The sequence below is a fragment of the Chrysemys picta genome, chromosome 22 (assembly GCF_011386835.1).
Source record: "Chrysemys picta bellii isolate R12L10 chromosome 22, ASM1138683v2, whole genome shotgun sequence".
NCBI lineage: Eukaryota > Metazoa > Chordata > Testudines > Emydidae > Chrysemys > Chrysemys picta.
In genome coordinates, this window is record NC_088812.1 from 11,579,215 (window position 1) to 11,596,007 (window position 16,793).

General features: G+C 67.7%; 1 protein-coding gene across 5 annotated transcripts in view; it reads right to left on the reverse strand.

Moving 5' to 3' along the window:
• Window positions 1-885: 885 nt before the first annotated feature.
• Window positions 886-16,793, reverse strand: part of FMNL3 (formin like 3) — a 46,864-nt gene continuing 30,956 nt past the window's right edge. For 4 of the 5 annotated variants that reach the window (XM_024110416.3, XM_024110417.3, XM_042857386.2 and 1 more), the window contains 19 exons: window positions 16,233-16,309; window positions 15,622-15,715; window positions 15,184-15,258; window positions 14,291-14,401; window positions 13,675-13,824; window positions 13,124-13,225; window positions 12,499-12,751; window positions 12,348-12,416; window positions 11,319-11,443; window positions 10,762-10,964; window positions 9,568-9,802; window positions 8,781-8,849; window positions 8,168-8,248; window positions 7,790-7,919; window positions 7,231-7,391; window positions 6,291-6,392; window positions 5,866-5,955; window positions 4,941-5,052; window positions 2,783-3,233 (listed from right to left, as the gene is read on the reverse strand). In XM_024110416.3, the coding sequence (XP_023966184.1) occupies window positions 3,040-3,233; window positions 4,941-5,052; window positions 5,866-5,955; window positions 6,291-6,392; window positions 7,231-7,391; window positions 7,790-7,919; window positions 8,168-8,248; window positions 8,781-8,849; window positions 9,568-9,802; window positions 10,762-10,964; window positions 11,319-11,443; window positions 12,348-12,416; window positions 12,499-12,751; window positions 13,124-13,225; window positions 13,675-13,824; window positions 14,291-14,401; window positions 15,184-15,258; window positions 15,622-15,715; window positions 16,233-16,309 (2,433 nt within the window). In that variant the 3' untranslated portion in view covers window positions 2,783-3,039. Of the gene's footprint in view, window positions 3,234-4,527; window positions 4,647-4,940; window positions 5,053-5,865; window positions 5,956-6,290; window positions 6,393-7,230; window positions 7,392-7,789; window positions 7,920-8,167; window positions 8,249-8,780; window positions 8,850-9,567; window positions 9,803-10,761; window positions 10,965-11,318; window positions 11,444-12,347; window positions 12,417-12,498; window positions 12,752-13,123; window positions 13,226-13,674; window positions 13,825-14,290; window positions 14,402-15,183; window positions 15,259-15,621; window positions 15,716-16,232; window positions 16,310-16,793 lie in introns of all 5 variants that reach the window. The other variant, XM_008173862.4, reaches the window with a different exon arrangement.

Here is a 16,793-nt window from a genome sequence, read left to right on the forward strand (position 1 = left end):
GTGTGCTGCTGAGTAGCCGGGACCCTCGGGCCTCTCGTACTCTGGGAATTAAAGGGGTTTTTTAAATAATAATATTTATAAATGTGGCCTGGCGGCTGCCGTCTCACACTGCATTGCACGTGGCCAGCCTGGCGTGGCCCAGCCCCCGAGGAGTTGACGGGGGGGGGGCTCTGTCATGTGACAGGGAATGGGCTGCACCCCCCCCCCCATCACCCTTGGCCCAGTGCGAGGTGCTGAACCCCCCCCCCCCACAACTCCGTCAGCCCCTGGTGGCAGCTCACCCCACTGCCTGCAGCATGGGGTCGTTGAGCGCCGGCTCCAAGCCTGGAGGCTGTTCAGGGCCGGAGCCCCCTGGGGTTGGGGGCTGACACGGAGCCTCCCCTGGCAGAGAGCAGCTGGCAGGCTGGGGTGAGAGCCCCAAGGAGCTGGGAGATCATACCGCCGTGGGGGAAGGAGACACCTGAGAAGAGGCAGGAGGCCGGCCGTAGTGGCTCAGTACAGAGCACAGAGGGCAGTGGGTATAGAAAACCCCAAACACTCCCTTGCTCTCGCCCCAACCCTGAGACAAAAGCCCTCCCCGGTGGCTTTGGCTGGACCCGCATGTGTGCAGGGCTTGGCTCACAGGGTGAGTCACACCTTCAGCCACACCTGGGCACTGGGGGACCAACCTGCCCCGCTTCCATCATGGCTGGGACAGGGAGGTCTCTAGCTGCCCCCCACATGTTGTGAGGGGAGGGTGGGGATGCTGGGGGGCATCTCCAGCATCAATGCAGGCTGAGCGCATCCCAGTAGAACCCTCATCGCCCCCAAGTCTGGGGCCGGGCCCAGGCCGCGGCTGGGTGGATCAGGGGGGTCTCCCGGCGTTAGGAATGGTGCACAGTGGGCTGCATACAACAGTCAGTATATTTCACATGTACAAAAAGTCACACCTAGCTACAGAGCGATAATGGCACGGCGACGCTGTAAACAAGGGGGCAGGCAGCAGCCCCGCTGCAGCCCCCGCCTGGGCCTTGGTCCCTTTCGTTCCAATAGTGTTGGTGCAGCCCCGGGCGCCGGAGCAGGAGCTCAACGCCCAGGGCTGCGAGTGAGACAGGAAGTGTGTGGGGTAAAGTGCTGGTCTGCTCTGAAAAATAACCGGGCCCAGGGTGGGAAAGGTGTGTGTGGTGGGGGGCTGATTCCCAGCGCAGCTCCCTTATGGGGTTCGGGACAGCCTCCCATGCTGCTGGCCACAGAAGAGGACTAGCACGCGGATTAGGAGCTCTTCCAGGCAGGGCAGGGTGAGGGCTGAGGCCTTGTGCCACGGCTGTGACAGTGGAGTGAGCGTCTTTGGTTTAGTGGTTGCCACAGCACGTGTGCTCCAAGGCCCATGAGCACTTCTGCCAGGGTGTTTACATGCCCCCCCACCAAGCTGGAGCTGAAACTGGTTTGCCACTGCAGGGACATGTTCCCATCTCAAAATCACAAGACTTCTTTCACACCCTGAATGCTCAACAGATTTTGTTTGGTTCAGGTGGTTGGATCAGGGCCCACTGGGGCCTTTCACTGCTGTGTCCCACCAACGTGCAGCAAGCCCTGTGCCCTGTACTGGCTGTGGGCCGGGGAGTGTCAGTTCCTCCAAGAGACGCTCCTGGGGGTGGGTGGGGCCCAGGCCCAGGTCAGAGCAGAGAGGCACCAGGCATGGCAGAGCCCAGCGAGTTGGCGCGGAGCAGAACACACGAGAAGGATGATTACAGCCGTTGCTTTGACAAGGAGACAGGTGCGAAGGCCACGTGAGGGCACATCACAGAGAGCCCACTGCACTTAGTATTTGGTCTGGCTTTTTCCCTACAGAAGAGAACAACACTGTTTGTTGAGAATGGGGGCAGGTCACAACCAGGCCCCAGCCCACCTTTAAGGCCTGGCTTTGAGGCACTACAGACTGGCGCGGCAAGGAGGAGGCATCACGGCTCGATACCGGGGGGGCAGGGTTGGGAGAACATCCCTGGTGCGGTGGCGGCTCAGGCCCTAGCTTGGAGGGCGTTACTCCAGCTTCAGGGGTGAAGATAATTCAGGTCCAACTTGCAGTGGAAGCTGGTACCCAACTCCCTGCAAGATCCTGGCCCCCACCCCCGCTGGGCCACATCTGCCCCATGGAGCGGCCGGGCAGGAGGCACCGGTCAGCGGCCGGGCGTGGCAGGAGGCTGCCCTGGGAGGACACAGCAGGCTGGGCTGGCCTAGAGAGGGAGGAAGGCTTTGGGGTTTAGGAAAGGCCCCAGGCACAGCATTACCGGATCCAGCACATGGCCAGTGGCAGCCGGACCCAGCCCTGGCGCCCCCCACGTGTTGCACAGGGCCAGCGATGGGAAATCAGCCCATGGGAGGTGCAAAGGGCCGCGAGCCTGGTGCTGGTGTAGCCCCAGGTGAGGCTGGGGGTCAGGCCTTGCCGTTCCAGGGGGCGTTGTGCCTGAGGAAGGCCGGGGACTCGCCCGGCTGGGAGCGGTTTGGCTTTGATGCTGGAACGCCACGGCTGCCGCGCAGGCTGGGCCGGCTCCCCCAGCATGCCCCCTGCAGCGCCCCTTCCAGGCCAGGGGCCGCCCCGCGGGGCCACTTGCTGCCGTGGGCTGGAGCGTTTCCGAGTGGCTGGGAACAAGGCGGGGCAGGGCAGGGAGCGGGCTGGCTGGAGCTGCTGCCAGGGGCTGATAAAGGTTGGAACAGCCCAGCCCCCCCCGGGCTGCGCTGGCTTGAGACCCACTGGGGCTTCTGCTGCCCACAGCGCCAGCAGGATGTGTGTGTGTGCGTGGGGGGGGAGGGGGGGGGGGGGGGGGGAATCGGTCTAACCCTGCCCCCCCAAGACTCAGAACACAGGGCCGGGGGGGCCCCCAGACCCAGGGTCACGGCCACTTGATCCCGAGCACCAGGGGTTTCTGCATCTGCCAGTGTCCTGCTGCCACCGGGGGGTTCCCGCGCCTGCCAGCCCCGGCAGTGCCGAAGTGGAGTGGAGTGCCGGCCGGTCCCGTCCGCGAGCCTGGCTCCTTCCTTGCCCCGGAGGTGCAGGACTCGCTAATACTGTCGCTCTACGGCACTTCCCAAGGCACAGAGCCAGCCTCGCCCGAGGTCCCTTTGGTCCTTCAGTGCGGCGTCGGGGCAGGGGGCGGGAGGGGCAGGACAGAGGCCCCTGGGGAGAGGCCCAGCCACGGATGGGTCCAGGCTCCGGCTGGCAGCGTTGGCCCGTCGGAGCGGCCGGGAGTGAAGGTCTGTGCAGGGGAGAGAGAGGGGGTTAGGGAGGGGGGAGCAGGGGCCACGGGCAGGCCAGAGCGCCCGTGCACAGGCAGCTACTGAGAGGCGCCCAGCTCTGGGGGGGTGACGGCAGCCACCCGCCCCTTCCAGCCTGCAGCAGCGTCTCCTTGGTGCATGTTTGCGCCAGGCTGGTGAGACCAGTGACCCCACCCGAGCCCCAGCCCCACCCAGCAGAGGCGCCACACCTGCTTTGCATGCCTGGGAAAGTCAGCCCCGCAGAGCCCCCGGCTCATGCAGCACCCTCTGTGCTCTGGCCACAGACAGCACCCTGGGGTGGGGCACCGAGCCAGGCCACAGGGACCTTCGTCCAGCAGCGCTGGCCACGCGGGGCTGATTCAGGCAGACGCGGCAGAGCGGGTTAGAGCCCGGGGGGTGGGGAGGGGTCCCTTACCCTCTGCCCTGGCCGGGCAGCTAAAGGCGGATTGTTCTTGCTGCTATGCGGGGGGGGTCAGAGCCAAGCCGCTGGCAGGTTGGACTCACCCCTCCAGCATGGGCAGGACCATGCCCCATTCCAGAGCTGGGAAGCCCTGAAGGGCAGGGGAGGGAGTGGCCGTTTCCTCTCCTTGCTGAGGGGGTCGACCTCCTTGCTCTGGCCTGTTAAGGGCTGCGATCCCATTTCACCCCCGCCCCAGAGCACGACCCCACCCCCATCCCCAGAACAGGGGAGGGGCACGACCGCTCTCTGCGGCACAGGGGGGCAGTGGCAGGTGGGAGCAGCCACTGAGCTGGATTCTGCAGCCCACCCCCAGCCCCCCACATCCAGCGTCGGTATCAGCACCTTCCTCCTGGCGCACAGCCGGTCCCCACAGCTCCACCGACCCCAGTCCATGCGCTGGGGCAACGAGCCGGCACGTCACTGCACATCCCCCCCATGCAGACACCAAGCCCCCTTGGGGGCAGATTTAGTAAACTACTCTACTGTGTTAGCACGGGGGCGCATGCTCCGGGACGGGGTCCATGCAGTGCCAGGCTGGGTGCCCACCAGCAGGGGGCGTGGCGGTCGGGGGGGGGGGGTATGCAGACAGGGGCTCCGTCCGGGGGTGGGGTGGGAGGGGATCCAGCAGGGGGCGTGGCGATTGGGGGGGATGCAGACAGGGCGCTCCATCCGGGGGCAGGGTGGGGGGGTCCATGCAGTGCCAGGCCGGGTGCCCGTCAGCACAGGGGCGTGGCAGTGGGAAGGGGCTGGTGCATGCAGGAGGGGACGCTCCGTCCGGGGCCATGCACGGGGAGCAGGGCTCGGGGGGGCGATACCTTGGTAGGGCATTACAGCGCCCGGGGCTAACAGTTAGACTCATCATGGTGGGCCGGGTCGCAGAAGAACCTAGAGGCCCGTTTGGCGGATCGGGCCGTGAAGGGGACGCTCTTCAGCACTGCAGACGTTTGACAGAGACACGCGTCAAAGCCCGCACGGCCGCACCCATCCCGTCCCCACGACCCCGGGGAGCAGCCAGCGGGGGCTGAGGCCCAGCGAGCCCCTGGCAGAGCCACGGGCGTCCCCGGCTGGCGGCTGGCAGCACCTCGGGGCCGGCGCTGCAGGACAGGGGCAGAACCGGGAACAGGACCCAGGCGTCCTGAGTCCTGGCCCGGCCCCCCTTCCACTAGGCCGAGCTGCCTCTGGGCCTCCCCCGGCACCCGTGGGGGGTGAGGCGGGAGGGGGCATCTACCTGTGATGATGTCCTCGATGGCCCCGTCCTTGCCCTCGTAGACGGGCCGGTGCTCCTTGGCCTGGCGCCGGCGCAGCTCCGCGATCAGCTCCTGCTGCTGCCACTTGTTCCTCTGCAACGGGCACTGGGTGGGTGAAGGGCTGGGGGGAAGGAGACCCACCCCTCCCCCGGGGCCTGATCCCGCCCGGGGCCTGATCCTGCCTGGCCTGTACCCCCATCCCCCCTGGGGCAGATCCCACCCGGCCTGTACCCCCCACCCCCCAGGGCCTGATCCCGCCCGGGACCTGATCCTGCCCGGCCTGTACCCCCCACCCCCCGGGGTCTGATCCCGCCCGGCCTGTACCCCCATTCCCCCCGGTCTGATCCCACCCAGCCTGTACCCCCATCTGCCCCGAGACGGATCCCGCCCGGCCTGTACCCGCCCCCCGGGGCCTGATCCCGCCCGGCCTGTACCTCCCACCCCAGCCTGATCCCACCCAGCCTCTTCCCCCCACCCCTCCGGGCTGATCCTGCCTGGCCTGTACCCCACCCCGCTTCCACCCGGCTTGTACCCGCCCCCTAGGGCAGATCCCGCCTGTAATCCCCCCACTGCTCCAGGCAGATCCATCCTGCTCCCCCATAACCTCCTCCCGCCCAACCCCCCACCCTTCCAGGTACGCAGGATGGGAGCAGCGCTGACAAGGACAGAGCAGCGTCACCCGTGGGTGCATGTGTCCCGTCCCTGCATCCCCCCCATGGAAGAGAGCACAATTCATGGATTCCCCCCCATTCCCCCTGCAGCCTTGACACGCTTTCCTGGGACTGGCCTTCGGCTTCGTCCCTGTGCTGCTGGGTTGGGCCGACGGGTGAAGTGCCATAGGGGTGGGGGGTGGGGGAGAAGCTCCGGGCTGCTCCCCCGCCCTGTACCAGCACCTCCCCTCCCTACCTTCTCCAACTTCTTGGCCTCCTGGGCCAACATCTTCTCCCGCAGCACCTCCTCCTGCTTCTTTCGCTGCTCGTTCTCCTGCTCTGCGTCCTGCCGGCACAACGGGGGTTAACGTGGGGCAGAGAGCCAGACCACGGTCCTGCTGGCCAGGTCAGTCAGGGCCCGGGGGCTCGCAGCGTTGGGGGGCGGAGGCAGATGGGGTAGCAGGGAAGGCAGGGCAGGGTGGCCGGACTGGGTCCAGGAGCCGCAGGGCGACTAGGGAGGTGCCAAGATCCAGCCGCCCGAGCGCTCACAGGAAGTGCCGGGACTGTGTCCCTAGCGGACGGGGCAGCCGCTTCCCGTGTGGGACAATGGCAGGAAGGAGCCTGAACCCAGCCCCAGGGCGCAGAGCGGGGGGTGCCGGCTCTGCAGGGGGCTCCACTCACCTTGTAGGAGCGGATGAAGCGGACGAAGACGGGGAAGAACACGGAGGGGGGCATCGTCTTGGGGCTCTCGCCGAAGTAGCGCACGACCGTGTTGTAGGCGTCCTGCCAAACAGGATCTTAGCAAACTCCATGCGCCCCCCACTCCCCAAGGTGCATCGCTACGCCAGCCAGATGGCCAGAATTTCAAATGCAGTGGCGTGCAAAATACCATCCGGCCCCACGTTGGACATGCACACAGTTCTGGTGCACAGCGCGTGTGCATGCACAGCTCCCGCCCGGCTGCACGATGGTTGTGCAGGCGGTTCTGGTGCACAGCGCGTGTGCATGCACAGCTCCCGCCCGGCTGCACGATGGATGTGCAGGCAGTTCTGGTGCACAGCACGTGTGCATGCACAGCTCCCGCCCGGCTGCACGATGGATGTGCACTCAGTTCTGGTGCACAGCGCGTGTGCATGCACAGCTCCCGCCCGGCTGCACGATGGATGTGCACACAGTTCTGGTGCACAGCACGTGTGCATGCACAGCTCCTGCCCGCCCGCACGATGGATGTGTGCACGGTTCTGGTGCACAGCACGTGTGCACAGTGCACACCCAGCTGCACGCTGGCACACAGGTCTGCACCGAGAGCATTTCTTAGCCCCTGGTTTTTCGTCACCGCGAGTCCCACAACTCAACCGACAGGCCTGGGGCACAAGAAGCTGCTCGCCCCGGGCCCTGCTTCAGTCAGGGGCCCTCAGCTCGCGGGGTGCTTGTGGGGGCCGGAGGCGGAGGGAGAACCCCATGCCTGGGCTGCTGCTGCTCACTCCATAGGCTGCCCCGTTACAATCCCAGCCCCTGCAAGGGAAAGGAGACCCACCCCTGCCCCCCGAGACAGACCCTGCTGCATTGGGCCAGCCGCCGGAGAGCCCCCGGTGCCCCCCAGCCTGCCCCACCCCCTCACCTCCGCCGTCTTGGCGTCCTTCTGCAGCTTCTCCAGCCGGCCCTCGTTGGCTCCCAGGAAGCTGCGCAGGACGCTGTTGTCGTGAATGCTGCACTCACGCCGGATCAGGTCCATGCCACGCCCCAGCTCCTTCACGTCCAGCAGCACGTTCTCCAGGGACACTGCGGGGGAGAGACGGGGGGTCAGACGGGGGACCCCCGACGGGCCAGACATCCCCCTCCACTCGGGGACATGCTGCTGACCTGGGCCAGGGGCGGATCCGCAGCAGGGTGGGGGGCAGCCCCCCAGACGGACGCAGGTCCCGGCTCTGACGGGGCCTCAGACAGGGACGGGAAGGGCGAGATTTAACCCTCGGGAAAGCCACACGTCCCCCTCGATCGGCCCACGGCAGCTTCAGCCGTTGGAGCGTTCCTGGGCCTGGTGGGGGCGGCCAGGGCCGGGCCAGGCCGGCGGGAAGCGGGGCGAGCTGGAGAGCCGTGTGGGGCTGGCTCCGGGGACCAGGGACGGAGCCCTGCGGCTCCCCAGCCATTGGGGGATGGGGGGGGGGCAGTTGCTCTACCTGCCGCTGCCTTCTCCACGAAGTGCAGCTCCTGCCAGAAGGTGGCCAGGTCCGGGTACTTCTCCCGCACGGTCAGCGCGATGAAGTGCAGCAGCGTCAGCTTCCGGTCTGTCGACTTGGTGTCCAGCAGCTTCGGGGAGGGGAGCAGAGCGAGGGGGGGTCAGGGCTGCGGCGGGGGGGGGGTGCACCAGGCCTTGCTGGCTTGCACCTGCGCGTGTACACGTGCAAATATACGCACGTGGAAGTAGCTGCACAAACGTGCACCTTGTGTACCAAGCGTGCGCGCACTAGGGTGCGTGCGCAGATCAGGGTGCACCGGCGTCCGTGCGTGTGCACGGCCAGCAGCCTCGACATGCAAGCGGCCCGAAGGCTCCTTACCAGGTCCAAGCTCTGCAGTTTGAAGCCGTAGACGCAGCCGCGTTTGCTGCTGTTCATGTAGTTGCCCAGGGCCAGGATAATCTGCAGAGGGACCCGCAGGGCAGGGTCAGAGACACGAAACCAGCCGCCAGCCAGAGCCTGCAGGCAGCCCACGCACCCCTGTGTCCCCCCAGCAGAGCCCGCGTCCCTTCCCACCTCCCAGCCCAGAGTGGCCTCCGGCCTCAAGCGTCACAGCTAGGACAGGGAAGCCAGGACTCGGGTTCTCTTCCCAGCAGGCCAAGTGAGTCACCCACTGTGCCTCGCTTTCCCCGTCTGTAAAATGGGGCTAGCCCCCGGCTCCCTTCCCTGCTGCAGTCACCCAGCCAGGCTCCCAGCGAGTCTCAGGCCCCAAACCCAGCTCACCTGCTTGGGGCTCCCTCCAGCCGCCCCCCAGACAAGGAGCAGCTGGCATGTCGGGCAGCGCCTGGCTGCAGAGAGAAACCTAAATCCCTAGGGCCCTCCCGGCAGCCACACCTCGGCCTCCTGTTCTACCCGCTGAGCGGTCCCGGGCCAGCGCCAGGAACACCCCAGTGCCCCGGGCTCCCCCTCTTGTCGCAGCCACGCGCCCGCTCACCTCCAGCACGTGCTTTAGCTTCTGAGACGCCTTGACGGAGGCCGAGGCAGCGATGACGGCGTTGAGTTGCTGGAGGGCAGGAGAGGGACCAAATCACTGAGCGTCACGTCCTCCTTCGCCCACCCGAGGTGTGTGCGCCCCCCCTCCCCGGCCCGGGGTGAGACAGGACTAGGGAAACGTGCAGGGTGTGTGTGTGTGTGTGTGTGCGCGTGCGCACCACCCACCAGGGGTGAGATCTGTGTGGAGGGGGCTGGGAGGCTGAAAGGCCCTTGGGTGGTGCCCAGCCCAGCCCCACCCCCCACCCCCGGTCTTTGGGGCGGGAGCACATGCCCTTAGGTCCACCCCAGGGGCTGGAGCTAGCGGAAGTTTAACTGGCCCCCAGGACCTGGTGCCATCAATGGCCCGACGCAGCATCGCTCCACTGAAGACAAAGGGGCTTAACCGACGAGCCCAGCCCCTGGCCCCCCCTCCCTCGCCTTGGCGGGTTGAAGCCTCGGTCCCACAGCCAGGGCCCCGGGCATGGTACTCGGGCCGCTCTAGGGCCAGGGGCCGGTTCCAGCGTGGGGGTGTGTGGGGCTTGGTCTGCTCTGGGGCAGAGCTCGGGGCAAGCCCAGGGCCAGGCTCCAGCGTGGGGGGTGCGTGGGGCTCGGGCCACTCTGGGGCAGAGCTCGGGGCAAGCCCAGGGCCAGGCTCCAGCATGGGGGGCACGTGGGGCTCGGGCCGCTCTGGGGCAGAGCTCGGGGCAAGCCCAGGGCCAGGGCTCCAGCGTGGGGGGCGGGGCCCGTACCGGCGTCAGCATCTGCAGGTTCTCGTGGAAGTTGCCCAGGAAGGCCATGATGCCCATGCGCTGCGCCAGGCGCTCCACCTTGCTGAAGTGCAGCATGAACCGGTCCTCGTCCGCCAGCTCCTCCAGCGGCTTGCGCTCCTTCTCGTACTGCCGCAGCAGCTTCACCTCCGCCTCCGTGGGCAGGAACCGCATCAGGCACTCCACGAAGTCCACCGGCAGCGTCTGCAGGTCAAACCTGCCGGCCAGGCGGGACCCGTCAGCACGCGGGGAGCAGGGCCGCCCCACACCACCACCCCATAGGGTTACCATATTTAGTGCCTCCGAAAGGAGGACACTTTAAAGGGGCCCCAACCCCGCCCCCGCTCCCGCCCCAACCCCGCCCCCTCCCAAAGTCTCCGCCCCCTCCCCTGCTTCCCGCGAACATTTGAGTCGCGAGAAGCCTGAAGCAGGTAAGGGGGGGTGGGGAGGAGGAGGCGCGGCCCACCCCCGGCACCGCAGGTCCCCAGCCCGTCCCCTGAGCCCCCGGCCCGGCCCGGCACCGCCGGCCGAGCTCCCGACCCGGCACCCGAGTCCCCGGCCCGGCCCCGGGCCCCCCCGAGCACCGCCGGCCGAGCAACCGGCACCCGAGCCGCCGGCCGAGCCGCCCGGCCCCGGGCCCCCCCGAGCACCGCCGGCCGAGCCCCCGGCACCCGAGCCGCTGGCCGAGCCGCCCGGCCCCGGGCCCCCCCGAGCACCGCCGGCCGAGCCCCCGGCCCGGCCCGGCACCGCTGGCCAGGCCCCCCGAGCCCCCGGCCAGGCACCCGAGCCGCCGACCGCATGTCCGATTTTCCCGGACATGTCCGGCTTTTTGGGATTTCCCCCCGGACGGGGATTTGGAGCCCAAAAAGCCGGACATGTCCGGGAAAATCCGGACGTATGGTAACCCTACCACCCCAGGGCCGGGCGCAGCTCCGAGGCAGTCAGGGGAGATGCCCTCCCATTTACGCTCCCAGTACTCGCTGCAAAGCCGCGTGTTCTCCCCTGAGGCTGGAGGCGCTGCCTGGGCCCCTCCCTCCCCCGGCTCCTGCAAACCACTGGAGCCGGGGGAGGGGACTCCAGCCCCCCCGCATTCCCAGGGGCCGAGCCTGCGGCTGGGGGCGCAAAGCAGGGGCTCCCCCCGCCCCGCCCCGCCCCGCCCAGCCCAGGGACACCTACATGTGGATGGCTCTGCAGATCTCCTCGGCGCTGCGGCCCGCCTTGCGCAGCGTGATGGCCAGGTTCTTGGCCCGGTTGGCCTCCAGCAGTGTCACCTTGCTGGCCGCCTTGTGCGAGGCCTTGCTCTTGGCGCAGACCAGCTCCATGGCCGGGCCCTGAGCTTTCGTTTTGAAGAGCTCCTCGAACTTCTCCAGGTCCAGGTCCTGGCGGGGAGAGGAGAGAGCATCACTCCGCAGGCCCTGCCCCACGGCTCCCAGCCAGGCTGGGCACCCGAACCGGGACACCACTGCCACACCGGCCACGCGAGCTGACAGCTAGGCCTGGGGGGGCCCCGCCCCGGGAGCTCCCTGGGGATCCCTGCAGAATGAGGGTCAGCACCCCAGCTAGGGACTGCTCACTGCTATTCCCATGGGGCCCTGGGATGGGACTCCCACTAGGGACTGCTTGAGCCAGCCCCAGTGCACCGCTGCCCCCAGGCCGGCAGGAGCACCCGCGCCCCGGCTCCGTGAGCTCCACTCCCCCTCCCACCGGGACGAGGCCCCCGGCCCTGCACCCACCTCCAGGATCCTCTCGTCGTCCAGCTCACTGAAGACGGTGCCGCTGATCTGGTTGGGTTTCAGGGCCGTCCAGTTAAAGATGGGCAGGCGGAACTTGGTCTTGATGGGTTTCTTTATCCGGATGGCTGGGGACAAGGAGGCAGGGAGGGTGTGAAACCGCCTCGCTCGCAGCGACCCCACAGGTAGCCCACGGCCTGGGCAGAGAGGGCAGGAGAGAGGGGCACGGCCTCGGTCGACACCCCCAGCCCACCGGTGCAGCCGGCCACAGCACCGGGCTGTAAGGACCTGCCCACAATAGCGCCTACCTGGTTTATATCCCGGCCCCTTTCCCAGCATGCACTGCAGCCAGCCTACAACGTCCCTGCACTACAAATCCCAGAATGCCGGGGTCCTTTAATCACCCCCCGCCCCCCCACCGGGTCAGCACACCACACGCTGGGCCAGGCCACATATCTAAAACCCCAGCTCTCCCCAGAGAGACCTGGGCACCCCCCAGCTGAACGGAGCAGCGCAGCGAGACCCAGGGACAGATGCAGGGGGTGCCTAAAGATCAGGCAGCAGCAGGGGCAGCCCCTGGGGCCCTCCAGGTCTCTCTATCCTGGGGGCAGGCACCCCAAAGGCTCTGACTGGTTTCGAGGCTGCTTGGCTGCAAACCCAGCGGCCGGGCTGAGCTGTGGGAATTTGGAGGGAAATTTTCCCGCAACCACAGCTCTGGCCTTGAACACAAAGGGCAATTCCCAGGAGACACCCCTCCCCACCCCCCCCGAGACCTCCCTCCTCCTCCCCGCCTTCCCCACAGGACACCCCGCCCCACCCTACAGAAGATCCTCCCCACCTGCCCCACCGGAGACCTCCCCTGCCTATCCCACGGGAGACCCCCTCCTCAGCTGCCCCATGGGACCCCCCCCACCCTATGGAAGATCCTCCCCGCCTGCCCCATGGGAGATCTCCCCCACTTGCCCCATGGGACACACACACCCCACTGGCCCCGGGACCAGCACTCCTGGCCCTAACAGGGACCCTTCCTACCTGACAACCCCACGGTGAGGATGACGGAGGGCGAGGTCCCAGGCAGCGGAGGGGCAGGGGGGCACTTGTCTGTGGGGAGAGAGGGACAGGATGAGGTGCTGGCTCCTCCGGGGGCACCGGGCAGCAATCCCAGGGCACGGGCCGAGCTTACCTGGCAGTGGCGGGGCCGGCGGGGGCACAGGGGGTGGGGGAGGTGGGGGCGGGGGGGCAGCCTCCACAGGAGGCAAGGCCGGGAGGCAGATGTCGTAGTCGGGGACGTCTCCTTCACCCTCCAGGGGCGGCAGCGGGTCGCTCCCCGGCTCCCCGGGCTGGCAGGAGCCACAGTGCCGCCGGAAAGCCGCCTCCTTCTCCTTGATGATCCTGCGCAGCGTGTGCACCTGGTGAGTCGTGCTCTCGAAGGTCTCCTGTCCCGGCAGACGGGGGCGGTTAGGGCTGTGTCCCCCCCACAAGCCAGATCCCAGCCCCCACGTCCGGAGGGGGCCTGAGCCGCTATTGCACCCAGCGGACAGAGCCCCGGCTCCCAGAGCTCGGCATGTGACCGGGAACGCGGCCCGAGGCGACAGATGTTCCCACAGAGCATGCCCAGTAGCAAGGCAGGCTCCCCCTAGCCCCCAGGCAGGGAGACCCGCTGCCCCCCAGCCCGCTGGGCATCTCCGCAGGTGGACAGGGGCATGCTGGGAACGGGGCCGGGCCGGGAGCACCCTGGGCTCCTGGCAGACGAAAGGCTCAGGGCCCCATTGCTCAGTCGTTCCCCCAGCCCGATCCCTGCCCCACACCTTGACCAGCTCCAGCTCCTTCTCCCGCTGCAGGAGCTGCTTCTCCAGCTCCGCCACGCGCATCACGTTCTCGTTCTCCAGATCCAGCAGCTTCTCCGCCAACTGCAGACAGAACACGAGGCAGCTGTTACCGGGGGCCCAGGGCACCGCCAGGAGCTGCCGTACACCCTGTCTGCCGGCTGCTGGTTCGGACACGGCCCCCCACCCCCAGCACAAACAGAAAGGGAAGCCCCCTTCCGCCCCATGGCAGGAGAACTCCTGGGAATCTGCCCCCCACCCCCGTGAGTCCTGGGGGAAGTCTGACGTTCCCAGACCCCCAGGGAAGATCCTGTGCAGAATCCCCTCGAGGGTGAGGGCCGAGAGCACCCCACACCCCGGCCCTGACCCCCAGCGCCGGTTCCTGCCGGACCCATCCGCCCAGGCAATCCGCAGGCGTGAACGCTGCTCCGGCGGCTCGTGGGAATTGGAGTCACACCCCCGCCCCCGGTGGGAGACAGCACGCAGGCCTGGCGGGGACCTAGCCCGTGGTGCAGACGGGCCGAGGTGCCTACGTGGGAGACGTGCTCCTCCAGCTCCTCCACTTTCTCCAGCGCCACATTCTTAGTCTCCGCGTCCTCCAGCAGCCCCCCAACGTCGAAGACATTGTCCAGGTAGGCCTGGATCTGCACCTGCAGCTTCTCGCTCTCCGTGTGCCGCGACTTCTGCGGGGGGAGGGGGAACACACCCGGCGTCAGGGCAGCCGAACACCCTCCGCCCACCCGCCTCCCTTCCCCGGGGGGCACCGGCCCCTCGGCAGGCTGCCTGCCAGCTTAGGGCACCCACTTCTCCCCTGCCGCTGCTTTCCTCTCGCGCCACCCCTGTGCTGTCGCCCACCCCCATGTCACAGAGAGGGAAACTGAGGCCCGGTGAGGCTGGAGAGGGAGGGCGACTGCCCTGCGTGAGCCTGGGGGAGTCACTTCCCCTCTCTCTGGGCCTAAGGACCCTACTGGGGGCAAGGGCAGGCCTGGGGGGCAGATCCCCCCCACCTCTGCCTATTGTGCCTCGCTCTGAAGCAGCCGGTGCTGGGCCCCGGGGGGGCTGATGCAGCCTGGCCACGTCTCCGTCTCCTCCATGCTACTGGGGGGCCTCAGGCTACCGCGATGGGGTCTCGGGGCTCCCCGGCTCTACCTGCAGGAACTCCTCCAGGCCTAGCTTGGTGAATTCGTACTGCAGGTGCACCCGGAAATTCATGTCCTCCACCGAGTGCACCACAATGTTGATGAACTGCATGCAGGCCACCTGCAAGAGAGGGGGGAGTTACCATAGGGAATGGGGGGGAGTAGGATACCCACACCAGCCAGCTGGCCTTGGGGGGGCGGCGGGGTCACTGGGATCCAGGCACCAGCCAGCCAGCCCTCGGGGGGGAGGGGAGGGGGTCTCTGGGTTTGGGATCTATACATCAGCCGGCCTTTGAGGGACAGGGGGTCACGGGGCTGGGATCCATGCACCAGCCAGTCGGCCTTGGGGTGGGAGGCGGGGGGGTCATTGGGCTGGGATCTATACACCAGCCAGCCTTTGGGGGACAGGGGGTCACTGGGTCTGGGATCCATGCACCAGCCAGCCGGCCTTGGGGTGGGGGTTGTCACTGGGTCTGGGATCCAGGCACCAGCCAGCCGGCCTTGGGGTGGGAGGGGGGGGGGTCACTGGGCTGGGATCTATACATCAGCCGGCCTTCGGGGGACAGGGGGTCACTGGGTCTGGGATCCATGCACCAGCCAGCCGGCCCTCGGGGGGGAGGGGAGGGGGTCTCTGGGTTTGGGATCCATGCACCAGCCAGCCGGCCTTCGGGGGACAGGGGGTCACGGGGGCGGGATCCATGCACCAGCCAGCCGGCCTTTGGGGGACAGGGGGTCACGGGGGCGGGATCCATGCACCAGCCAGCCGGCCTTCGGGGGACAGGGGGTCACGGGGGCGGGCAGCTGTTCTCCAGTGACTCGGCTGCCAGGCACTTGCTAGAGCCCCCCTGGGAGGGCAGCGCTGGCCCCGCTCTCCCCAGGCCGGGGCTACCCCCGGCTGCTCACCATGAAATCGATGTTGCTGTCCTCGTTCCGGAAATAGTCCATGAGCTTCTCAAAGCGGTGCGTCTCTTTGCAGACCTGCAAGGCGCCCGCAGATGGGTTACCGCCTGGCCCACCCGGACAGCCCCACCGTCCACGCACAGCTCTCCCTAGGCCCTTGTGCCCATCCCCCCGGCATCGGGGCACGGTCTGCTCTTCGGTCGGATTAACCCTGGGATCCCAGGGCAGCTGCTCTGTGCTGGAATGGGCTGGACGGAGCATCCAGATACTGTCTGCAGCCCCTGGCCCCATTGCAGCCGCCTGGGCACCCCTAGAGATGGGGCTGCCCATCCCCAACAGCCAGGCTCAGAGCTGGCCCCAGTCTCTGCCCCCACAATGCCCGTCCCAGCTCCTGGGGCGTGGGCGGGGAACGGCGCCCCCTTGTGGCAGGGCCGGGCTCACCTCTTTGAAGTTGTCGAAGGCAGCGAGAATGATTTCGTGGCCTCCCCTCACCAGGCAGACAGCCGCCAGCAGCTCCAGCACCAGGGCCTTGGTCCTAGGGGACGACCAAGGGGCTCAGTGACTCACCCACCACCCACACGCCCTGCCCTGCCGGGGCAGAGCCCAGCCAGGATCGTGCCGGCCTGACAGCGGCAGAGTCTGCGCCGGGGACTCCCAGGCTGGGGTGACAGTCCCAGAGAGCCCAGGCCGGTGCCAGGTTCCCGCCACCCTGGCCTGGCAGGGATCGGGGAGTCCAGTGTCTGCCAGCTGCTGCGGGCACCGTCCCACGGGGCCTGGACTGAGACCCATTTCACACTGCGGCCACCCAGCTGGGCTGGAAGGGAGCCGGCCGCCTGGAGGCGAAAGGTTGTGTAGCCCAGCACCTTTCTGCTACGGTCTGTAATCCCCACGCTATCCCCCGGCCCGGCCCTGCTCAGCTCCCCACCGAGACAGGCCCAGGAAGGGGTCTCGTTCCCCGTGGAGAACCAGGGAGGGGACGCAGGGTGGGAGTCAGCCCAGCTGGGAATGGGACCCCGATCTGCCCGGGGAGGGGAGCGGCACCAGTGCCTTACCTGGGGTTCTTGTTATTCAGGCTGAGTGCGATCTCGTTAACGGCGTGGGGATGGGACATCACCAGGTTGAAGCCGTACTGAGGAGGGAGGGAAAGGCAGAGAGCGGGGCGTTAGCAACAGCAGGGTGGCCAGGAACGGGGGTCCGGGGTACACAGCCCCCACACACAACACAGCCCCTTTGCTTCCCATCAGCTCAGGACAGGGCTGCAGGAGGACGTGCTGGGTTTTATCCGGAGCAGCCCGTGGGCTCTAACCATCCGTGCCCTCCCCGCTTGCTCAGAGATGTCGATTTTTTTCTCTCCTATAAAATTCCCCAAGTTCACATTTTTGGCACCAGGGGAAACTCAAACCCAGGTGCTACCTGCTGCCCGGTCCCAAATTACATAACGGCTGCTACAGCCGGGCCTCGCAGGAGACGTTGCCGGAGTCTGGGAGGGCGAGGCACCCTCCTGCTTCAGGGCAGCAGCAGCGATTGGGGGTCAGGAGGGGAGGTGACCCCATTGCCCCCCCTACAGGGATTCCTGCCCCTTCCCCAGGGGCTCGACACAGCCCGACGGCAGG